This window comes from Rhamphochromis longiceps, linkage group LG19 (genome assembly GCF_057381845.1).
Source record: "Rhamphochromis longiceps isolate RC_006_pf linkage group LG19, R_longiceps_female_GT1.1, whole genome shotgun sequence".
In the NCBI taxonomy this organism is placed as follows: Eukaryota; Metazoa; Chordata; class Actinopteri; order Cichliformes; family Cichlidae; genus Rhamphochromis; species Rhamphochromis longiceps.
In genome coordinates this window covers 11,079,541-11,098,933 of record NC_140575.1, presented here as the reverse complement: position 1 = coordinate 11,098,933, position 19,393 = coordinate 11,079,541, and the positions used below count along the sequence as shown (strand labels likewise).

General features: G+C 48.5%; 1 protein-coding gene across 2 annotated transcripts in view; it reads right to left on the bottom strand.

The window, feature by feature from the left end:
* Positions 1-1,219: 1,219 nt before the first annotated feature.
* ccdc88c (coiled-coil and HOOK domain protein 88C) overlaps positions 1,220-19,393 on the bottom strand; it is a 64,321-nt gene continuing 46,147 nt past the window's right edge. For both annotated transcript variants that reach the window (XM_085392033.1, XM_085392032.1), the window contains exons 22-31: positions 12,733-12,876; positions 12,291-12,477; positions 12,069-12,214; positions 10,685-10,774; positions 10,082-10,329; positions 6,001-6,090; positions 5,595-5,708; positions 5,394-5,513; positions 4,693-4,931; positions 1,220-3,736 (exon numbers count right to left, since the gene is read on the bottom strand). In XM_085392033.1, coding sequence (XP_085248159.1) covers positions 2,987-3,736; positions 4,693-4,931; positions 5,394-5,513; positions 5,595-5,708; positions 6,001-6,090; positions 10,082-10,329; positions 10,685-10,774; positions 12,069-12,214; positions 12,291-12,477; positions 12,733-12,876 — 2,128 coding nt within the window. In that variant the 3' untranslated portion in view covers positions 1,220-2,986. The remainder of the gene's footprint in view (positions 3,737-4,692; positions 4,932-5,393; positions 5,514-5,594; positions 5,709-6,000; positions 6,091-10,081; positions 10,330-10,684; positions 10,775-12,068; positions 12,215-12,290; positions 12,478-12,732; positions 12,877-19,393) is intronic.

Sequence of the window (19,393 nt, the reverse complement as noted above, 5' to 3'; positions counted from 1 at the left end):
TATATTTTTTTTTACTATTTAATTTGTAAAAATGTGTATACACACACACACACACACACACACACACACGTAGGAAAATATTTAGTATACACATCCAGAAATGCATACACTATTATATATATATTATTAGTTTCAGGTTGGCCATTCTTGTATTTTGCTTGTTTGTGTTGTTGTGTTTGCACATCTCTGTTGCTTGTGGGGCTCGCACACAAGAATTTCACTCGCATGTGCTGTGCCAGTGTGCCTGCACATGTGATGTGACAATAAAAGTGATTTGATTTGATGTCACAGCCTCATTTTTATTTTTTAACTTCTGAATCTTTGAACAAACGCTCACAGACGTCTGAAACACAAGCAGCACGCAGAGTCGAAGTAGATCTGCACACGCTCACCTGTTTGCGTGTCCGGAGACGACCGTGGAGTCTCTCACACCAATTGCATTTCAGCGTTCTGAAGGCGACTCTGACGCTGTGATGCAGGTTTGGTGGTGTCGGTCACTGATGGGTCAGGTCAAAGGTCACAGTTTGAATTTAACCTGGCGATGCCTGGTGTAGGAAAGCAGCTGTCTGAACACATCTGGCGAGTCATCTGAAACGTTCCCACGACATGAAAAGAGCCCGTCACGGTTACCCGTCTGCAGCCGTGACTCATCTCGCCGTCAGAGAAAGAGGAAATGTGTTAAAATGAAAGTGTCTTGATTCGAGGAACTCAGAGGTCATCAGCCACAGGCGCACTCTACAGGGGGGAGGAGCCTCCTCTGCACACCTGTCCACTCAGACGATCTCACAGCTTTAATTAGCGTTGAGCAGCAAGAGCTCAGGTGGAAGAACGGGTGGTGTTCCCATCAGGTGGTGAGTGGATCGATCCCAGCTCGTCCAACAGCGTCTACGAGTGCGTGGCTGATGAGACGACTACCTGTTACCTCACGCTCCTGACGCAACCTCAACCGTCAGGCTCTACCTTTAAGAGGGAAAACGTCACAGGAAGCAAACTTTCCTGAGCGCTGTGTTGCCAATGATGCTGTGTGTGTCTGTTCAGGTGTGACAAGTGTGACAGAGGTCAAAGGTTAAAAATCTTTATTAGCAAAAAGCTTTGACGTGTTTCTGCTCTCAGCCTCTGAGCGCGTCTGCAGCGACCGCAGCAGAAATCGTCTTAAAGTGAACTACAGCAAATCCAGTTACAGCAGGAACGTCATTGACGCCGCCACTTCCTCTTTCACTTCCTCCTCCTAATGAAAGATGACGCTTCGCGGCGAGCACACAGGAAGTCAGGAAGAAGTAAGAGACCGTAAAGTCGAACTGTTCTTAACGTCGCCCACCTGCTGCATGCACAGGTGATCTAAGTGATGTCACAAAGGTGTCACAGAGGCCCCACCCACCTGCATTAAAACTGTTTGTGAGGGGCAGCCAATCAGAATAAAGTTTTCTAACAGCCAGCTCGCTCGCTCTCAGATATTCTTATAATGTGATCTGATTGGCTCGTGATGAAGCCGGAGGATTTAATTGGCTGCTGAGAAATGAGCATGATGTGTATGTATGAATCCTCCCTTGCAGAGGGAGGAGCTAAAGCAGCCTGATTCAGACAGAGCTCAGACACAGAAGCATTATTCTGAGCTGAGACTTATGCTCAGCCACTCTCATAGGTGCAGCAGTAACCAGCAGAACAGGTCGACTTTACAGCAAACACAAACAGAGCAAACGCACAGGTAACATGACATCATCGACCTGCAGCGCCGCCACACACACAGGAAGTCATTTGGTATTTTCAAAGTAAAGTAAAAAAAAAATAAATCATCAAACACATACAAATTCCAGGAGGAATAATTTAACTCATATCAGCTCAGTCTTCATTTCATAACTCCAGTGTTACATCTTCATCTCTACCATCATCATCATCATCGTTAATGTAGTGCTTTGAAACAGCAGGTCAAAGGTCAGTCATTAAATATCATCAGCTGTGTGTGAGACACACCTTCAGTCATTGTGCCTCCTCTTCCTCTCCGAAGTGTCTGTGAGCTCAGCCAGAGGGAAAAACACTAAAATCATTCACGTGACCTCTGAGACAAACAGACAATCACCAATTAAGCAAACGAGCGTGAATCCGGGAATGAGGTGTGTGTGAGTTTCTGTGTGTGTGTGTGTGTTCCATCTATAATTCACACAAACACCAAACAGTGGCTTTTACAGCTCAGAGGAAACACGTAAATGATTTTACTGTCAGCCACAGGCTCCAAACCTCAGTGTGTGTCTGTGTGTGTGAGTGTTTGAATTAAACCCAGCTGAGCAGGCAGAGAAGCCACAGAAACCCCCCCGAAGACAAAGCCTGTGTCTCTATCATTATATCTATCTGTGTGTGTGTGTGTGTGTGTGTGTGTGTGTGTGTCTAGTGTCGGCTTGGGTTGAGCAACATTTCCAGTAAAGTGTCAGAGCGTTGCATGCTGGGATAGAATCTAAAGATGGATGGAGCAGGGCTGTAATTTAAAAGGGAGGAGGCTCTCCGCCTGTCCTGTTTATCCCCCCCACCACCCTTCCTGTGTCTTTTCCAGTGTATGGCGTGATGTTGGAGGCGGGGAATGTGGCGTCCCGTACATTCAGGCGGCGGTCCTGCAGAGTCCAGCAGTTAGACAGGGCCGCTCGTAGTGTTGTGTTTTGGTGGCTGCAGGGTGGAGGTGAGCAGCGTCTTCTCTGTGTGTTAGAGACGGAGCGTCAGCTTGGCATCACTATAGATTCCAAAAAAGATGTTTTCAGGAAACGTCCCGCTCCGGTAAGCCCCGCCCCGGTAAGCCCCGCCCCCCTGTGGGGAGCGCTGGTAGTGTCATGGCATCAGCAAAATCTCGGCTCCATCCAGTCCTGCATCCACCGCAGAGAGATGATCATGTGACTGCCTCACCTGTCCACTTATTTACTAACAGGAAGTGAAAGGGTGGCGTTGCTTCAGTCTCACTTCCTGTCTCTGAGGCTGGATGCAGGGCGTGGTGCTCCGGTATTTAGACGCAGCCGTACTCGTACCACACCGTCTGCGGGTCGTTGTTGGGGTCAGGTGACGCCGGCGTACTCTTTGGGCGTTCCACAGAGCCACACCTCCCACTCTCGCCATCCTTCTTCGTGTGGGCGGAGTCGCCCAACCGCCCCTCCCTCGGGACCTCTGCGTACTCGGGGGTGTCGTCAGGCTGCGCGGCAGGCGTCGCTCTCACTGGGGTTACCATGGCAATTTCTCCACGGTGAGGGCCGTTTCGGGAGGTGGCGCTCCACCCTCGGTCCCGCTCTCGCTCCGCGTAGCGCTCCGCCTGCAGGTTCAGGGAGGCGGAGTGGTGGATGGGCGGGTTCAGGAAGCTGCCATCTGCGTGCTGGTTGGACAGAGCGGTAAAACGAGCCGACAGCGGCCGCTCTCTCCCAGTGGTCCCACCTCCTTGACGGCGCATCACGGCGTCGGCCTGGCCGGGGGAGACGTCGTGTCCTCTGAAGCTGTCCGGCCCGTTGGAGCGCAGCAGGTCGGCCGAGGCCAGGCTGAAGGTCCTGCTCAGTGATTGGCTGCTTCTCTGAGCCGAGGCCGGCGACTGGCCCACGGGCTGACGGGGCGAGGGCTTCACACTCTGTCCCGGCCTCTGATTGGACGACTGCACGGTGGGCGTGACGTAGTTGGTGGGCGTCGCCTGATCGCTGCAGGCAACAGCTGAGGGGGCGGGGCTTCTAGCAAAATAGTCCGTCACCAGGTCCTCTCTGCTTCCTGTGGACACCTGAAACCCAGAGAAGCAGTCAGGGCGGGGCTGACAAAGGGCAAAGGTCAAACACACCTGAGCTGTGACTGAGAAGCCGGGAAAAACAACGGGTCACTTTTATAAACAATGACCTCTGAAGCGGTTGATAACGGCGTGATCAGAGCGCGTGCAGCAAACCGAAACACGGCGAATATAAATGCTTCAGTTAGAAACCGCCGCCGTGCCTGCCTCCACCCATCAGCTGCACCTGAACATATCAACCACACCGTCAGTGTTTTTCACGCACCGTCCTGCACGAAACACCGAGCTTCAACGAGAAACATCTGACCTGCTGAAGGAGCAGAGCTTCCTGTTTTACTGCCACTCTGCTCTCGGACGCTCGAGGCGCCGACTCACTAAAACACCGAGGGCAGCAAATATGTGAGTGCAGCGCTCACAGCAGCAGCAGGGGATCTTCAGGCTATTTATCAGACGTTATCATCATCGAGCTGCACACCACACAATCGTGACATCGCTGCTCCGAACACTTTGATCTGCTAGAAACAGGAAGTGTGCTGACACCGCTGTGACGTCACGAGTTCATCTCTCAGGCTAAAGCTTCTCACAGTGTTACTCAGATTCACTGAATCATCACGTTTCAGTCTCACCTTTTGCTGCTTCTAATAAAAGTATGTGTGTTATCTGGTTGCTAGGTTACTCTATCCTCACTGAAGGTCATATTGAAACTCAGGCTCAACAGGAAGTAACGCAGGACGTCCTCGCTCTGACTCCTCAGGCTGGTCTAAACTGACGTGCACTAAAACACAAAGCTCCTGGTGTGAGACTGAATGTCACGTCTGCTCTGTGGGCAGGTCTGAGGTCAGGGGTTCAAAGGTCAGAACGTCTTCAGCGTGAGTCTCCCCGACCGAAAGCTCGCCTCGTGTGATCAGCGGCGACGGCGGCGTGTGTGCAGAAATATGTGCCTCATGTCTCACCACAGGAGGAGACTGCAGGTTGCTCTCCTGCAGGAACTCTTCCAGCGTCACCATCTCACTCCCAGGAGAAGCAGGGCGGGTCTTGCTTCTGACCCCGCCTCCACGCTGTGGCTGGGCCCTCTGGGGTGCGTGGTCATATGGAAGGGTGGAGCTTCGCGACAGGGTCAGCTGTGATTGGCTGAGACCTGTGACGTCGTCACTGGAGAGGCTGGCAGAGCGGCCCTGGCGTTCTGAGAAATCTGAAAAGAAAGTACAGCTGAGTGCGGCGAAAGTGGGAAAGGTGACATTTGTGCCTGTAAACTAGCCCCGCCTCCACAGATCACCTAGTCCCACCTCCAAAGTTTAGCTAGCACAGATTTGACCTGAAGTTCTTTAATTTCATTTCTCAGAGACTCTGTTGCAACACACCTGAATACCCTGAGTCCTTCTTTAGTAAGACGAAGCTGAGGCAGCGAGCTCTAACTCTGTTTGAGTAAACGTTTGGAAAACTGCACTTCTACAGCACTTTTATTTCACCATGTTCATTCACTCATGAGCTGCTGTAACATGAATCAAATGGCTGAATTCAGCACGTAGTCAGGTTCGTCAGTCTTGCTGACGACCTACTAAACGTGACCATGTGTGTTGCAGCAGAGACACGCAGCCCTCGAGGAGATCGAGACTCCTGCTCTGTGCAGATTTAACCAGGTGTGTGTCTGTACCTCTGCAGCTCACAGGTGAGTTGGAGCTGGACGTGTTGTGGCTGAAGTCGGCCGACCCTGGGCGACCTCTGAACGCCGGGTCCGAGGCGTTGTGGCGCGAGTCTTCGTCCAGTAACGGGCCTGTAAATGTGACCGCAGCGTCACACGTGCAGTGTTTCAGACTTCTACAGCTGCTCTGAGTAAAACAAAAAGCCGGCCTACCTCTGGGCCTGCGCACGGCGATCTGGCCCAGCCTGGAGGCGGAGCTGCCGGTGAAGCCCAGCGAAGACGACGGATGGCTCGGAGTGGAGCTCAGATGGATTTTATGGGTCTGACCTGGAATTAAAACAGACAATCAGGAAGTTCTTGTATGTGCAGTTCCTCAAACCCCAGGAATCATTTTTGTTACAGCGTCGACTCGGCTCGACGTCTGAGCTCAGCTGCACCAGCAAGGCTCAGTTTTACTGTTTTAATGGGCGCTTTTACTCTTTTAGTCAGGACCCACAGACTGCCACAGAGTGGGCGGAACTCCCGCTCTGTGGGGCAGGAACACCTCAGAGCCCGAGCTGGAAGCCTTCCTCAGGAAGCTGACCTGCAGCCTGTGAAAGCACTGTGAGGGCTACGGTACCTGGTCCCTGTGCATCTTCTCCGTTCACGCTTTCGCTGCTTCCTCCTGGCGTGCTGCTGTGATAAACACCCCGGCTCCTGTCCGCCAAACCTGTGGACCAATTAGAATGCAGTGAGGAGGGATTCACAGCGGCAGGGTTAATATCACTGGAAGCACAGCGGCGTGAGTGGGCGGGCCGTGAGCGTGAGGTCAGCGTCACAAAGAGCAAAGCAGGACACGGCGGCACGCACACACTCACTATGTGACCTGATGACATCACAGCGTGATCAGAGATGGCAGCTCCTGACCTGCATTCGAGGGACAGGACGCAGCTGAAGCAGTGAGAGTGCAAACACACCTGCTGCGTCCCACCTGACAGCGGACACGGTTCGTCAAAACTAAGGACACTGTGCTGTGATCTGACCAATCAGAAGCTGGGGGAGGGCCATTAGCGATAACTGTGACATCTGTGAAGTTTCCATTAAAGCACATCTGCAGGTTCAGGAACATCGCTGTCCAGACAGGAAACAACAAACCTACTTCCTGTCTGCGTACTTCCTGTCTGATGATGACTTTAAAGACGCTGGTTTTTACTTTCGTGATAAAACTAATCAAACGATGAAACATGACAGCTGCAGCGAGCTGTGCTTGTCTGAGACATGTGACCCTGAGAGCACAGGTGAGCGTACAGGTGAGCGCACAGGTGCAGCAGTTGTGATTCTGTGAGTGTTTCGTTGGGCGAAGCCTGCAGGTCTGCATTAAAGCGGCGTCTGAAGCTTTCTGCTGCAGGAAGTGATGAGAGCGAGCGCCATCGCTACAAATCCACTTAGGACTGAAAACCTTCATGACTTTAAAGACTCACAGCTCAGAACAGACTGCAAGCTACACACAAACGCACACACACACACACACACACACACACACTACTTACTAATAACACTGTCCAGAAACACGGGGCTGCTCGAGGTTGTCTTTAATGTTTTAGTGTCAGAGGTAGGTGTGTGTGTGTGTGTGTGTGTGTGTGTGTGTGTGTGTGTGTGTGTGTGCGCGCGCGCGTCACACTGATGACTGTGATGATGAGGATGGTGTCAGTGGGCACAAAGGATGAGGATGATGATGAGGATGTTAGAAATCTCCGTTGGCTAGGATTGGCTGGCTAGCGATGAGGTCGGCTGTGAGGTCGGCGGAGGACCAAAATCGCAGTCGTCTGGTGAGAGAGAGGGAGGGGCGGCGGGTGATGGGGGAGGATGAGGTCGGCGACAGGGAGGAGGAGGAAGGGGGGATGATCTTGTCTTGACTTTTACTGCGGAGAAATTTGAAGCGTTTTGGAGGAGGAGCTGAGGAGACGGGAGGAAAAGGAAAGGTGAGTAAACGAAAGAAAACACCGACGTGAGAACTTGTTATGGATGAACAGCAGAGATCGTGCAGAGAACCCAGAACCTACCAATCAGAGAGCTCGTCAGAGCTGAGCTCGGCTCACACTCAGGCTAACCTGAAGCTCGCGCCGCCGCTGCTGCGCAACATTCTCAGTAACGACTCAGGCCTAACGCCTGTAATTACACTGTAATTACCTACACATACTCAAAGGTCATGAGGCTGTACAGCAAACAGAAAAGTAATTGTACTGAAAGTACATTAAAGTACTGCAGTACTGGCAGTAGCTGCCCGAAATCTGGAGTGGATCAACCTTTAACCTTTAACCTTTAGCATCATGCACATCAAAGCAAGCGCGGATATAAATATAATCCACTCCATAATAATCCATAACACACGTCACAGCGTACGCAGATGTGGAAATACTCGACTAAATACACTGAAAGTATCTCTATGTAAATATAACAGATTACACTGAAACCTTTAGTTACAGGGGAACTACGCCCTCACAGGCTGCATTAAAGTGTTCCCAGCTTCAGTGACCTTTAAAAACACCTGACACTGATGAAGGAGAGCAGGGAGGTGAGGAAGACTAGGATGTAACGTCCTGTGTTAAACAGGCTTTTAGCCGAGCTCAGCCCGAGTTCAGAGAGAACCCACAGATGTTAGGAGCATGCACCACAGAGCGAGGAAGAGGACGACGCAGGAGCCGCTGTCTGTGACGACTCATCACATTTTGCACTTGTTGGATCACAAACGCTTCAGTGCCGACCTTCTTACTATTTATAAATGTGGGCGGAGCCTAAACAATGTCAGTATGTGACGGTTAAAAAAACCCGACGCACCCCTCTGTGTCAGTGTGAGGAAGTGTAAGTGCACGTTCAACCCCGGACAAGTCCCGATGTAAGACGTTTCCACAGCACGTCTCTGTTCCTGTGGACAAGGAGTCCACGCCGTCCTGCAGCCATCACACACAAAGGTTTGTTTTCACTTCCATCCAACAGTTTGCTTCACAAAAAACATCTTCTCAAACACATGATCTGTCCTGTTTTGTCCAAATGTGCTGAATAGCTGGAAGACACTGTGGTGCTGCTCATCGTGGACACAGACGTGGACACACGTTCCTGCTCTCAGCGACGGTCCGTGAGTGATTTTAACCCTTTATGACCCACCACAGAACCAAGTCCTCCAGAGCTTATCTTTATATCTTTACATGCTGTGGAGCCATTTGTGGGAGCATTTCAAGCTGCTATACATCAATACAACCATTACAGCCCAAATTTTAATAATATGTTTGCATTAAGTGCACAGTAATTACATCAATTGCAAAAAAGTGCAATAAACTACAAAAAAAATTGAAAATCTTTTTTTTTTGGAATATATTTGTAGTTAGAGAAATTTAAGAGGCTTATCACTCAAAACTGTAAATACAAAAAAGTTGCACAGAATAGTTTCCAACCACAGGAAATTTATTTTGAGTGTCTTCATAGTTTTATTTTTGAGATACACCAATTTTTATAAACTGCAGGAAAAACGAAGATAAATATTATAATGCAGATTTGCTAAAAAACAGCATCTGTATCAAAATAAACTATTTCCAGCAGTGCAGTTTGAGTTCCAAGCATCCCAGAAATAATAAAGAAAAGCATGAAGTCAAACATGACTTTTAAAAACTCCAGTACAGGCTTATAAGGTGAAGATAAAGATAAAAACCTACATTTTCCACGAAAATGACGTCACTTACAGTTTCGGGCAGGTAATGGCGGACATGCGATCGTTCGCGCTGACGTCTATTCCAACATAGGAAGTGTTGATCAGCTGATTGGATCGGCAAAGCGTGTTTCTGGAATATTATGTTTTTGCTGCTGCAAGTGGTTTTTATGCAATTTTTGCAAAGCTATATGTGGAAGGAAACCGTGACCGAGGACAAGCTGATGGCATAACAAGTAAGTACAACTCCTCCGGTTTCATATGCAAAAAAATTTATTGCGCTAGCTTACGTGGTTCGGGTTCTACAGGGATTTAAAAATAGTTACACAAAACGGAGCGTGCCCGCTCCGACCGGTCTTAAAGGGTTGAAGGCGTGCCAGCATTCCCGACGGTCCCAAACTAAGAATGTGACATCTGGAACATCACGCCGGCCAAAAAGCACAAAGACAGTTTTTGTTGTTCTTTCCTGTTTCACTTTGTTCTCATTTAGGCTCCAAAGAAACAAACAGAGGTTTCTGTGAGAGGGCTGCTCGCTCCACGTGTCCTCCACAGGTGAGGAGTAACACGCCAACAACACGCCTGCAGAAAACTCCTGTTCAGACTAAAAGTGCACAAGCAGCTGTGCAGTCGAGGACCTGTCACTGCATGTCTGAATTTAAATGAGCTGCGTCTGTGGAGCGATGACCGACAGGTAACGAGTCAAAGAACGGATCGAATCTGATAAAAACCCTGAAAATCTGCAGTAAAAATATCAGACGTGTGCACGGCTGGATCAGCTGCTCAGGAAGGTTCCAGATGTGAACTTACTGTCAGTCATGTGAAAGCCAACGGCGCCCTCTACAGGACAGAGAGAGCAGCTCCCCCACATGTGCTGTGAGCCTCTGATCAGAAGTCCCCAAACTTCACAGTGAGCGAGTCCCCGAGAGAAAACGAAACACTCTGCAGGCATGTTTAACGAGTTTCTGTGTGTGTGTGTGTGTGTGTGTGTGTGTGTGTGTGTGTGTGTGTGTGTGTGTACCTCGGCTGATGGGGGTCACAGCTGGACTCTGGGGGCCCGGGCTGTTATGGCCGCCGTCCTGCGAGTCACTGAGGGTCCTCTGGGGTGGAGGGGGCGGGGTCTCGGGGGGCAGGAGGGGGGGCGTGGCTGGTAGGGGGATGTCCGGGGCGCTCTTAGTCCGCTCCCTCTCGGCCCCCCTCTCCCGGCTGCTCTCCTTTCGGGGTTTGATGAGTTTGACTAAAGCTTTGGCTCCGGCCCACTGACTCCTCCTGCAACACACGGCAGCACGCTTAATCGATAATCAAGACCTGCAACACAGTGAGCACTCACACTTTTAAACACAATCAGGGCTCTGATTGCACGATAAAGCAGGAAACGGCGTCACTCTTTCAATTTGTATAGCGCCAAATCAAAGCGCTTTAACCGACTATCAAACCTCCACGAGCATGTTGGGCTCTTTCATGTTTCCGGCCTCTGCGCTGAAACCTGCAGCCGCTCACCTGTTTGTCACAGGTGTGACAAACAACCTGGCAGCACGCGTGAGCGCTGAGTAGGATTCTGGGATTTGGTCTGTAGATGCGTATGGATACCCAACAGCTGATGCTGTGAAGTGTGGACTCTTACTTTTTAGGCGTGGGGTCGTAGAACTTGTACTGGTCCATGATCTTCTCCTCCAGTTTCTCCTTCTGACGACGGAGAGCGTTCAGCTTATCACTGACGAGACAGACAGACATCGGTCACAGTCGGCCGTTTGTGATCCCTGACGGCACCACGGTGCCGGGTGGAGTTTAGAGCAGCGGTGTCAAACTCACTTTATGTCTGGCGGCCCACACACCAGTGCAACTTCCTGTCAGACGTTACAGATTCAACTGTTTTTCTGTCAGCTCGACTCGACTGTCAGAACAAAGATGACAGAAAAGTTCTGCTCGCTCAGACTCTCCACTTTATTTCACTGGACTCACAGAAAAACTGATATTTCTCTTTAATTGTTTGCTGTGGCAGCTGTTTGGGTTGGTTGCTGAAATTGTTTTGAGCTTTTCGCTGAGACTGGCGTTTCCGTGGAAACCACACGTGTCTACATTTAAATAAGAGATGTGACAGTACGTCTTTTAAACCCCGGTACGGGGCCTCAGGTTAGTGACTGTGTGTGAATGGCCATGAGGAGGTTTGAGTAGGAAAGTCCAAAACGTCTGCGTGTGCTTGTCTGTGATGAGCAGCAGAAGTATAATAATTATAAACAGCTTCACGTTCAGGCCTGTGAGACTCTATCAGACACTGAGCCGTGACTCTGAGCTGCACGCACACATTTCTGCATCTGACATTCAAACACACGTTTATCTAATATTCATCACTGAACTGTAAGTTTTCTTTTAAGGAGCTGATTTTTATTCAGTGTTTTCATAAAAGTCTTATTTTACGGATTTTTTGCTACCAGCGAGAACACGTGAGATTTAAGGACAATCCTCATAATTTCTGTCCTCAGCTTTTCACTCAAACACAGACAAACGCTCATTTTACGTTTTCACGCTTTCTTCGCGGTCTCCCGACACGCTTGTATTTAAATCCAGCTCCCGTCTCTCTGTGTACCTGGCCTGTACCACTACACTCGCCTGCCCCCTTCCTTCTTTCACATAATGGTATGATCCCAGTCTGTCTTTGCATGTGATTGGCCGCATGATGTGCCCGTCAAAATAATGTCCCACCCCTCCCTGCGAGGATTCTCAGCAGGGCTGACGATTCAACTCCCCCACACTGACGACCATCATTAACTGACATGAAATTATCTCACCGCCAGATGTGGCCCACGGGCCGTACGTTTGACACCCCTGATTTAGATGGTCCAACCTGCTGATGAGATGGCAGGTGTGTGCAGCAGCCACGTTAAAGCTAAACACAGATGTGAGGACTGCACCGACTGACAGCTGAGGATAAACCGCGTTCGTCAGCGATCAGCTCGTCCTGCAGGACGTCGCCTGTCTGAACCTCGCGGCGGCTGACGAGCACTCACATGTAGAGCTTCTGCTCCTGGTGGTACAGCTCCTTGCTCTCCATGCTCCTCTCCAGCAGCGCGTGGTTCTGCTGACTCAGCAGGTTGATCTGACTCAGCAGGTGGTGGTTCTCCTCCTCCAGGTTCCCTTTGAGGCGACTCAGGAGCTGGGCGCACACACAGAGGAGGCGGTGACCACGCTGCAGCCCGTCAATCAGCCGTTTCAGAAAAACGTGCGCTTACCTCACAGTGGTTGTCTAGTTTAGTCATGGTGAGATCCAGCGTCTGGTGCTGCTCCATCAGCGAATCGTATTGCGCCATACACTGACTCACTTCCAGCTGGGAGGAGCTTAAAGAGCTCTTGAGTTCGTTCAGTCGCTGCTGGAGCCCCTTGCTCTGCTCCGCCTGCTGTGATTGGCTCTCGGAGAGTCTGAAGATGGAAGCAGAAGGTGAACAGTTTAAAGTCTGTACTCACTGGCTGCTGTCAAGGGTTTTCATTGGCTGTTACTGAGCTCTGATGAGCAGCATCAGCTGGTAGCTCCGCCCTCTCATCCAAACATGGTCACTTCTGGAACCAACATGGAGGAGAAAACGCTAACACAGAGGCTTCAAAACATCAGAACCTAATGCGTGATGTCATGATTGTCCATCTTTGCTATACAGTCTGTGTGTGAAAACACATCACCTGTCCACATCTGTTTTCAGCTGGAGGTTTTCCTGCTGCAGGAGGCGGTTCTTCTGGATCTCCAGGTTTAGCTCCTCCTTCTCTTTCAGGCCACGCCCCTCATGCTCCTCCCATTTCTCCTTTTGCTGTAGCAGTGCACAGTACCTGCAGACGTGCAGAGCAGAATGATTAGCCACGTCACATCACACACTTTAAATGAATTTAATTTTTTATCACTACAATCTTTCTAATCGACTCTCTGAACCACCAGCTACCGCTTCGCCACCCTGTACGACACTGCCAGTCACATTATGTCGTTCATTACAACAAGGAGAAACCTCAGCATGAAAAGAGGATGGTGGAACCTCAGGAATACGACAGCTTAATATCACCGTAACACACCAGAATGAGTCGTTTTCCTGTAAACAAAGTCAATTTTACTGTGTGTATCAGCTGACCTATAACATGTTTACATCACATCATGTCGATCTTCTACCTTCAGCTGGTGAATGAGGAGTTTGAAAAGGACATGATGAGAGAGGATTCACTGAAACTAAACTCTAATGAAATAGGAACGAGGCAGGCAACATGCAAGTGCTACAAACAACAACCTGCAGGACACAGCCGAGGTCACTTCAAGCCAACGATTAGACCTCCTGCTCTTTATCGCCATTGTGCTGCGAACAAGATTAAAACTCGCACATCATCAATGCAGCTGCAGTTTCAGAGTAAAACTATATTTAACTGTGAAAAGAGGAAGTCTCAGTGTGTCAGAGTTTGGCTGTCTCGAAGTGTCTCTCTGTGTAGCTTTTAAATGAAATGAACATGCACAGAGTTGTTCTCCTCAAACAGGTGAGTCAAACAATACAGTTCGTTTTTAGAATTAAATCCACTTCCACTCAGCACTACCAGCTGTACCACCCATCTTCAAAATTTAATAAATGCAAACAGCACAAAATGCTTTTGAGTTATAAAGTACATATTCCTAAATCCCTGAAGAAACAGTGTTTGATTTTTACCTATAAATCTTTAGAAGGAGCCGTATTTGTTACATTTACTGAGATGAGAAGACCAACTTAAGTGCTGGGCAAGTAGACCATCTGGTTTCAGTGGTGGTAATAGATTACTCTTTGTGAGTAATATTCCAACACTGCCTGTATCACATCTTTCATTGTTCTGGTTTCTTGTCCAGAACCAGACGATGGGGGGCGCTTATCGCGGGGTGGGTGGGGCTGTAAAGTGGTATTTTTGGAAAGGTATATATAGATAAGTTGAGCAAATATAAGCAGAGTTCAGCAGGAAGAATAAGAGTTCCCGTTCTGAAGCCAGCAGCAGTCAGCTGTGTTCCAGCTGTTCTCTCAGGTGAGTAAATGCGTCACACTGCCTGCACATCAAAGCCTTCAGAGCGAACAGCGGTGTGACTGACACGGTGTGTAAACGCAGGTAAATGGAACTTTATTCTGTTTCCGAACTGTCCGCGTGTCTGCTCGCACTGAATCACGCGGACCGGGGACGTTGCCGCGCGCTGTTTGAAGTCTGAAGGCGGAAGTTGGAAACCGGGAGTTTCATCGTCGGTGTTTCCAGGCTTCTGCGGCTTTAAAGTGGAAATCCGACCCGGAACTCCCGGTTTCCAACTTCCGCCTTCACACTTCAAACAGCGCGCGGCAACGTCCCCGGTCCGCGTGATTCAGTGCGAGCAGACACGCGGACAGACCGGAAACAGAATAAAGTGTGAAGGCGGAAGTTGGAAACCGGGAGTTCCGGGTCGGATTTCCACTTTAAAGCCATAGGCTGTGTCCCAATTAAGAGACTGCACGCTTGAAGTACGCGCACTACGCGTACTACGTACGGTGCGTACTATAAGTACGAGAAGTGCGGAAGTGAGAGGCTTGTGAAATGGGACGGTATACGCATAGTCGCGCTGTTCAGGTTGCCTAGCAACCATGATACTAACAGTGAGAAACGGTACATACAGCTTTGTGTAATGAAGGAGAAAAATGTTTTGTTGGTCATTCATTTTTGTCATGACATCACTTTAGTTGAGTATCTGAGGCTGAGACCACGGGACTGTAAAACATGATTGTTGGGCTTCATTTCTGTGCTGAACAGTCATTTAAGATTAGTTAGTAAATAACAATCAGTTAATGTTGTTCATGAGACTAAAGTCAACTCACTGTGGCAATGTAAATATAATATGGCCAATATTATAGTATTGTCAGATTATTATGATTGATATATATATATATATATATATATATATATATATATATATATATATATATATATAAGAAGGAACACGAGAAGCTGGAGAAATACCAAGGGCTCAGAGAAGAGCTGGAGAGGATGTGGAGGGTGAAGGTAACGGTGGTCCCCGTGGTAATCGGAGCACTAGGTGCGGTGACTCCCAAGCTAGGCGAGTGGCTCCAGCAGATCCCGGGAATAACATCGGAGATCTCTGTCCAGAAGAGCGCAGTCCTGGGAACAGCTAAGATACTGCGCAGGACCCTCAAGCTCCCAGGCCTCTGGTAGAGGACCCGAGCTTGAAGGATAAACCGCCCGCAGGGGCGTGCTGGGTGTTATATATATATTGAAGTTAGTCAGAACTGAGGGGATTGAACTACCAGAAGGCAACATTGCAGACATAGAGGACAGTTACAAGTACCTGGGGATCCCGCAGGCGAATGGGAACCATGAAGAGGCCGCTAGAAAAGCTGCAACCACCAAGTACCTGCAGAGGGTCAGGCAAGTCCTGAGGAGTCAGCTGAATGGTAAGAACAAGATCCGGGCCATCAACACGTACGCCCTGCCCGTGATCAGGTACCTTGCTGGGGTAATAGGCTGGCCAAAGGAGGAGATAGAAGCCACTGACATAAAGACAAGAAAGCTCCTTACCATGCATGGAGGGTTTCACCCCAAGTCCAGCACCCTGAGGCTGTACGCTAAGCGCAAGGAAGGGGGCCGGGGACTGGTGAGTGTCAGCACCACAGTCCAGGATGAGACAACGAACATCCAAGAATACATTGGGAAGATGGCCCCAACTGACCGAGTGCTCAGTGAATACCTCAGGCAGCAGAAACCCAAGAAAGAGGAGGGAGACGAGGAACCATCATGGAAGGACAGGCCCCTGCACGGTATGTACCACCGGCAGATAGAGGAGGTGGCTGATATCCAGAAATCCTACCAGTTAGAGCTGGGCGATATATCGAGTTTTTAAAACATATCGATATAATTTTATAAGAGATATAAGATGTGACAATATCCTTTATATCGATATAGTCTATGTTACGTTATAATTATACTTGTGGAGCCGCAAGTTTGCCTCTCTTTCGTCCACTTTTGTCTCTACGCAACGTTACTCCGCCTCGCCTTCACTGAAGACAACTCCCCCTCCTCCCCCATCGCTTCACGTGCAGGCAGCGACAAGATGGACACGGTAAATCTCCGTTAACGAGTTACTGCGCATCGCCCTATGCGTGGGGCTGGACGGCGTCAACGTGCTAACGAGCTAACCGCGCTAACCCTAAAATCCTTTCATTCTCTCAAAAGTTGATAGCGCGCCTTATGTATGAATTCTGGTTGTGCTTGATGGCCGCGAACCGATTTTATGTGGTACACGGCGCTCAGCAATCTGTCAAAAATGTTTGAGTACGATTTTGGTCAGCTACGGAGCTGCACCGCTTGATAGATTGTCGGCGCATTACGGCTACCGAGGAGCTTCGCGGAGTGATACGTACTGTGCTTCAACGTAATATTACCGTATTGTGTGTGTATAAGGACCATAAATGGCACCTGTAAGAGACGTGGTTATGAAGCGGATTTCAAACTCCAGGCTATCAGTCACACAGTAAAACTTGGGAACAGAGCAGCTGTGAAATCTGTCTTTGTTATTACGCTCAGCGTCTTTTAGTTTACATTTTGACTGCACAATTGTGAGCTCTTTGTTTAGCACAAAAACAAAATTGTTTTCTTTTATTTATGGAGCATTATTATTTAATAAATGCTCATAATTTAATTTTGAGTAATTTTTCATGTACATCTGTGCTGTATGTTAATAAAAGTGCCTGTGTGACATCTGGGACACAGCTTTGACTAAGAACTCTCTTTTTGTTCTCATTTTATGGCTTAAAAAAAAATATCGAGATATATATCTTATATCGCCATCCAGCTAAAAAATATCGAGATATGAATTTTGGGTCATATCGCCCAGCCCTACTACCAGTGGCTGGACAAAGCTGGACTGAAAGACAGCACAGAGGCACTAATCATGGCAGCACAAGAACAAGCTCTGAGCACAAGATCCATAGAGGCTGGGGTCTATCACACCAGGCAAGACCCCAGGTGCACGCTGTGTAAAGATGCCCCAGAGACAATCCACCACATAACAGCAGGGTGCAAGATGCTAGCAGGCAAGGCATACATGGAACGCCATAACCAAGTGGCCGGCATAGTGTACAGGAACATCTGTGCCGAGTATAACCTGGAAGTCCCGGGGTCAAAATGGGAGATGCCCCCAAGGGTAGTGGAGAATGACCGAGCTAAGATCCTGTGGGACTTCCAGATACAGACGGACAAAATGGTGGTGGCTAACCAACCGGACATAGTGGTGGTAGACAAACAGAAGAAGACGGCCGTAGTGATCGATGTAGCGGTTCCGAATGACAGCAATATCAGGAAGAAGGAACACGAGAAGCTGGAGAAATACCAAGGGCTCAGAGAAGAGCTCGAGAGGATGTGGAGGGTGAAGGTAACGGTGGTCCCGTATTTGTCCCCGTGGTAATTGGAGCACTAGGTGCGGTGACTCCCAAGCTAGGCGAGTGGCTCCAGCAGATCCCGGGAATAACATCGGAGATCTCTGTCCAGAAGAGCGCAGTCCTGGGAACAGCTAAGATACTGCGCAGGACCCTCAAGCTCCCAGGCCTCTGGTAGAGGACCCGAGCTTGAAGGATAAACCGCCCGCAGGGGCGTGCTGGGTGTTGTTATATATATATATATATATATATATATATATATATATATATATAAGGGGTGCAACGATATTCGTATCGATATTGAACCGTTCGATACAGTGCTTTCGGTTCGGTACGCATATGTATCGAACAATACAACATTTGTAATTTATTTTATCAATTTTCCTTCTGACGATGCTGTCTGTGTTGAGCGCTCAGTGAATCTGTGTTCGACTACTCCGCCTAGGCTGCACTGTCGAGCGCAGATCCACTGAGCGCTCAACACAGACAGCATAGTCAGAAGGAAGAGCGCAGGGCAAGCTAGCGAGACAGAAGTTAAGCTCTCCTTGCAACATGGCAAATTGAACCTCATTCAGATCTGGCGTTTGGAATTATTTTGGTTTTCATGTGACGTATGACCCTGAAGGTAAGCGAGTCATGGACTAAAGTAAAACAGTATGTTGGATGTGCCACGCAATGCTCAATTACATTGGTGTGAACTAGTGTGTTAGCGCAGTTAGCTCGTTAACGTGTTGGCCGTCTAGCCCCATGCACGGAGTGATCGGCGGTAGCTCGTTAACGGAGATTTGCCGTGTTGTGGCGTTAAGGTCATTTCAACGAGATTAACCTGAAAGCACTAGTGGGAACACAACGAATATGACTGCACATTTACGCCGACATCATCCTAGTGCAAAGACAAGTGGAAGCAGACAAAAAAAAGCAAGCATGCTACTAACTTTAGCCGAGTCATTTAGACAGCTGTTAGCACATGATTCTCCTTATGCTGCTGAGAATATAGCCCAGAAGAAGCGGATAGTATAGCTTTTATTTTGGAAAGAGACATTTCTCTGTAATAAACTCTCTTTTCCAAAGATGAGTGATTCCTCAATCAGATACAGGGCTTGCAATATCGCTAGCCCGACGTCCCGGAGCTAGCGATTTTTTCAGTCGGGCTACCAAAATCTATCTCTGCCCTGCCCATCGGGCTATTGTAGGAAAAATATATGTCAATGCTTTTGCATTCTTTCGGAAATGTAGCTGGGTAATTATGTCATTGGCATCGGTGAGCCACTGTCAATATGTGACATATTGAAGTCGCGTTTGAATTTGCGCTTGTTTTTTTGCTTTCACTTTGCAATCGTGCGAACTGTGTATAGAGAGCGACAGCACTGATCTGTGAGTGATGATAATTTGTGCACCAATTCCTCTGACATCGTCTTATTAATCGTTAGCTTACTATGCAAACATGACGCAGCAAGCTTAAACATGTGAGAGGTTGATCGCGCAGAGAATTGCTGAGCTTATGTGAGTGAGTGTGTAAAAGCATTTCAGTTCTGCTGAGCCAAATAAGACAGGTCAGGGTGAAGAAGTGACAGCCAAAGAAAAGCTTACCACAAAACGGAGAAGTTATGACAAATCAGACTATGAGGCAAAAAGAAAGTGCAGCTTTATGGTTTCATGGACAAAAGAATTTCTGTGGCTGCAATATGATGAGCTAAATAACCAGGGCTGCACATAAGTGGTCCGCCGGTGCGCATTTGCTGTCAAAATAAAAAACACGCACAAGGGTTAGGGTTAAATTTAAAAACTGTACTTTTGAGTTAAAATATATATTTATAATTTTAATAAATGACAAATTAAAAATGCATGAACATTTTTTTGTATCGAAAAAATATCGAACCGTGACACCAAAGTATCGAACCGAACCGTGAATTTTGTGTATCGTTGCACCCCTA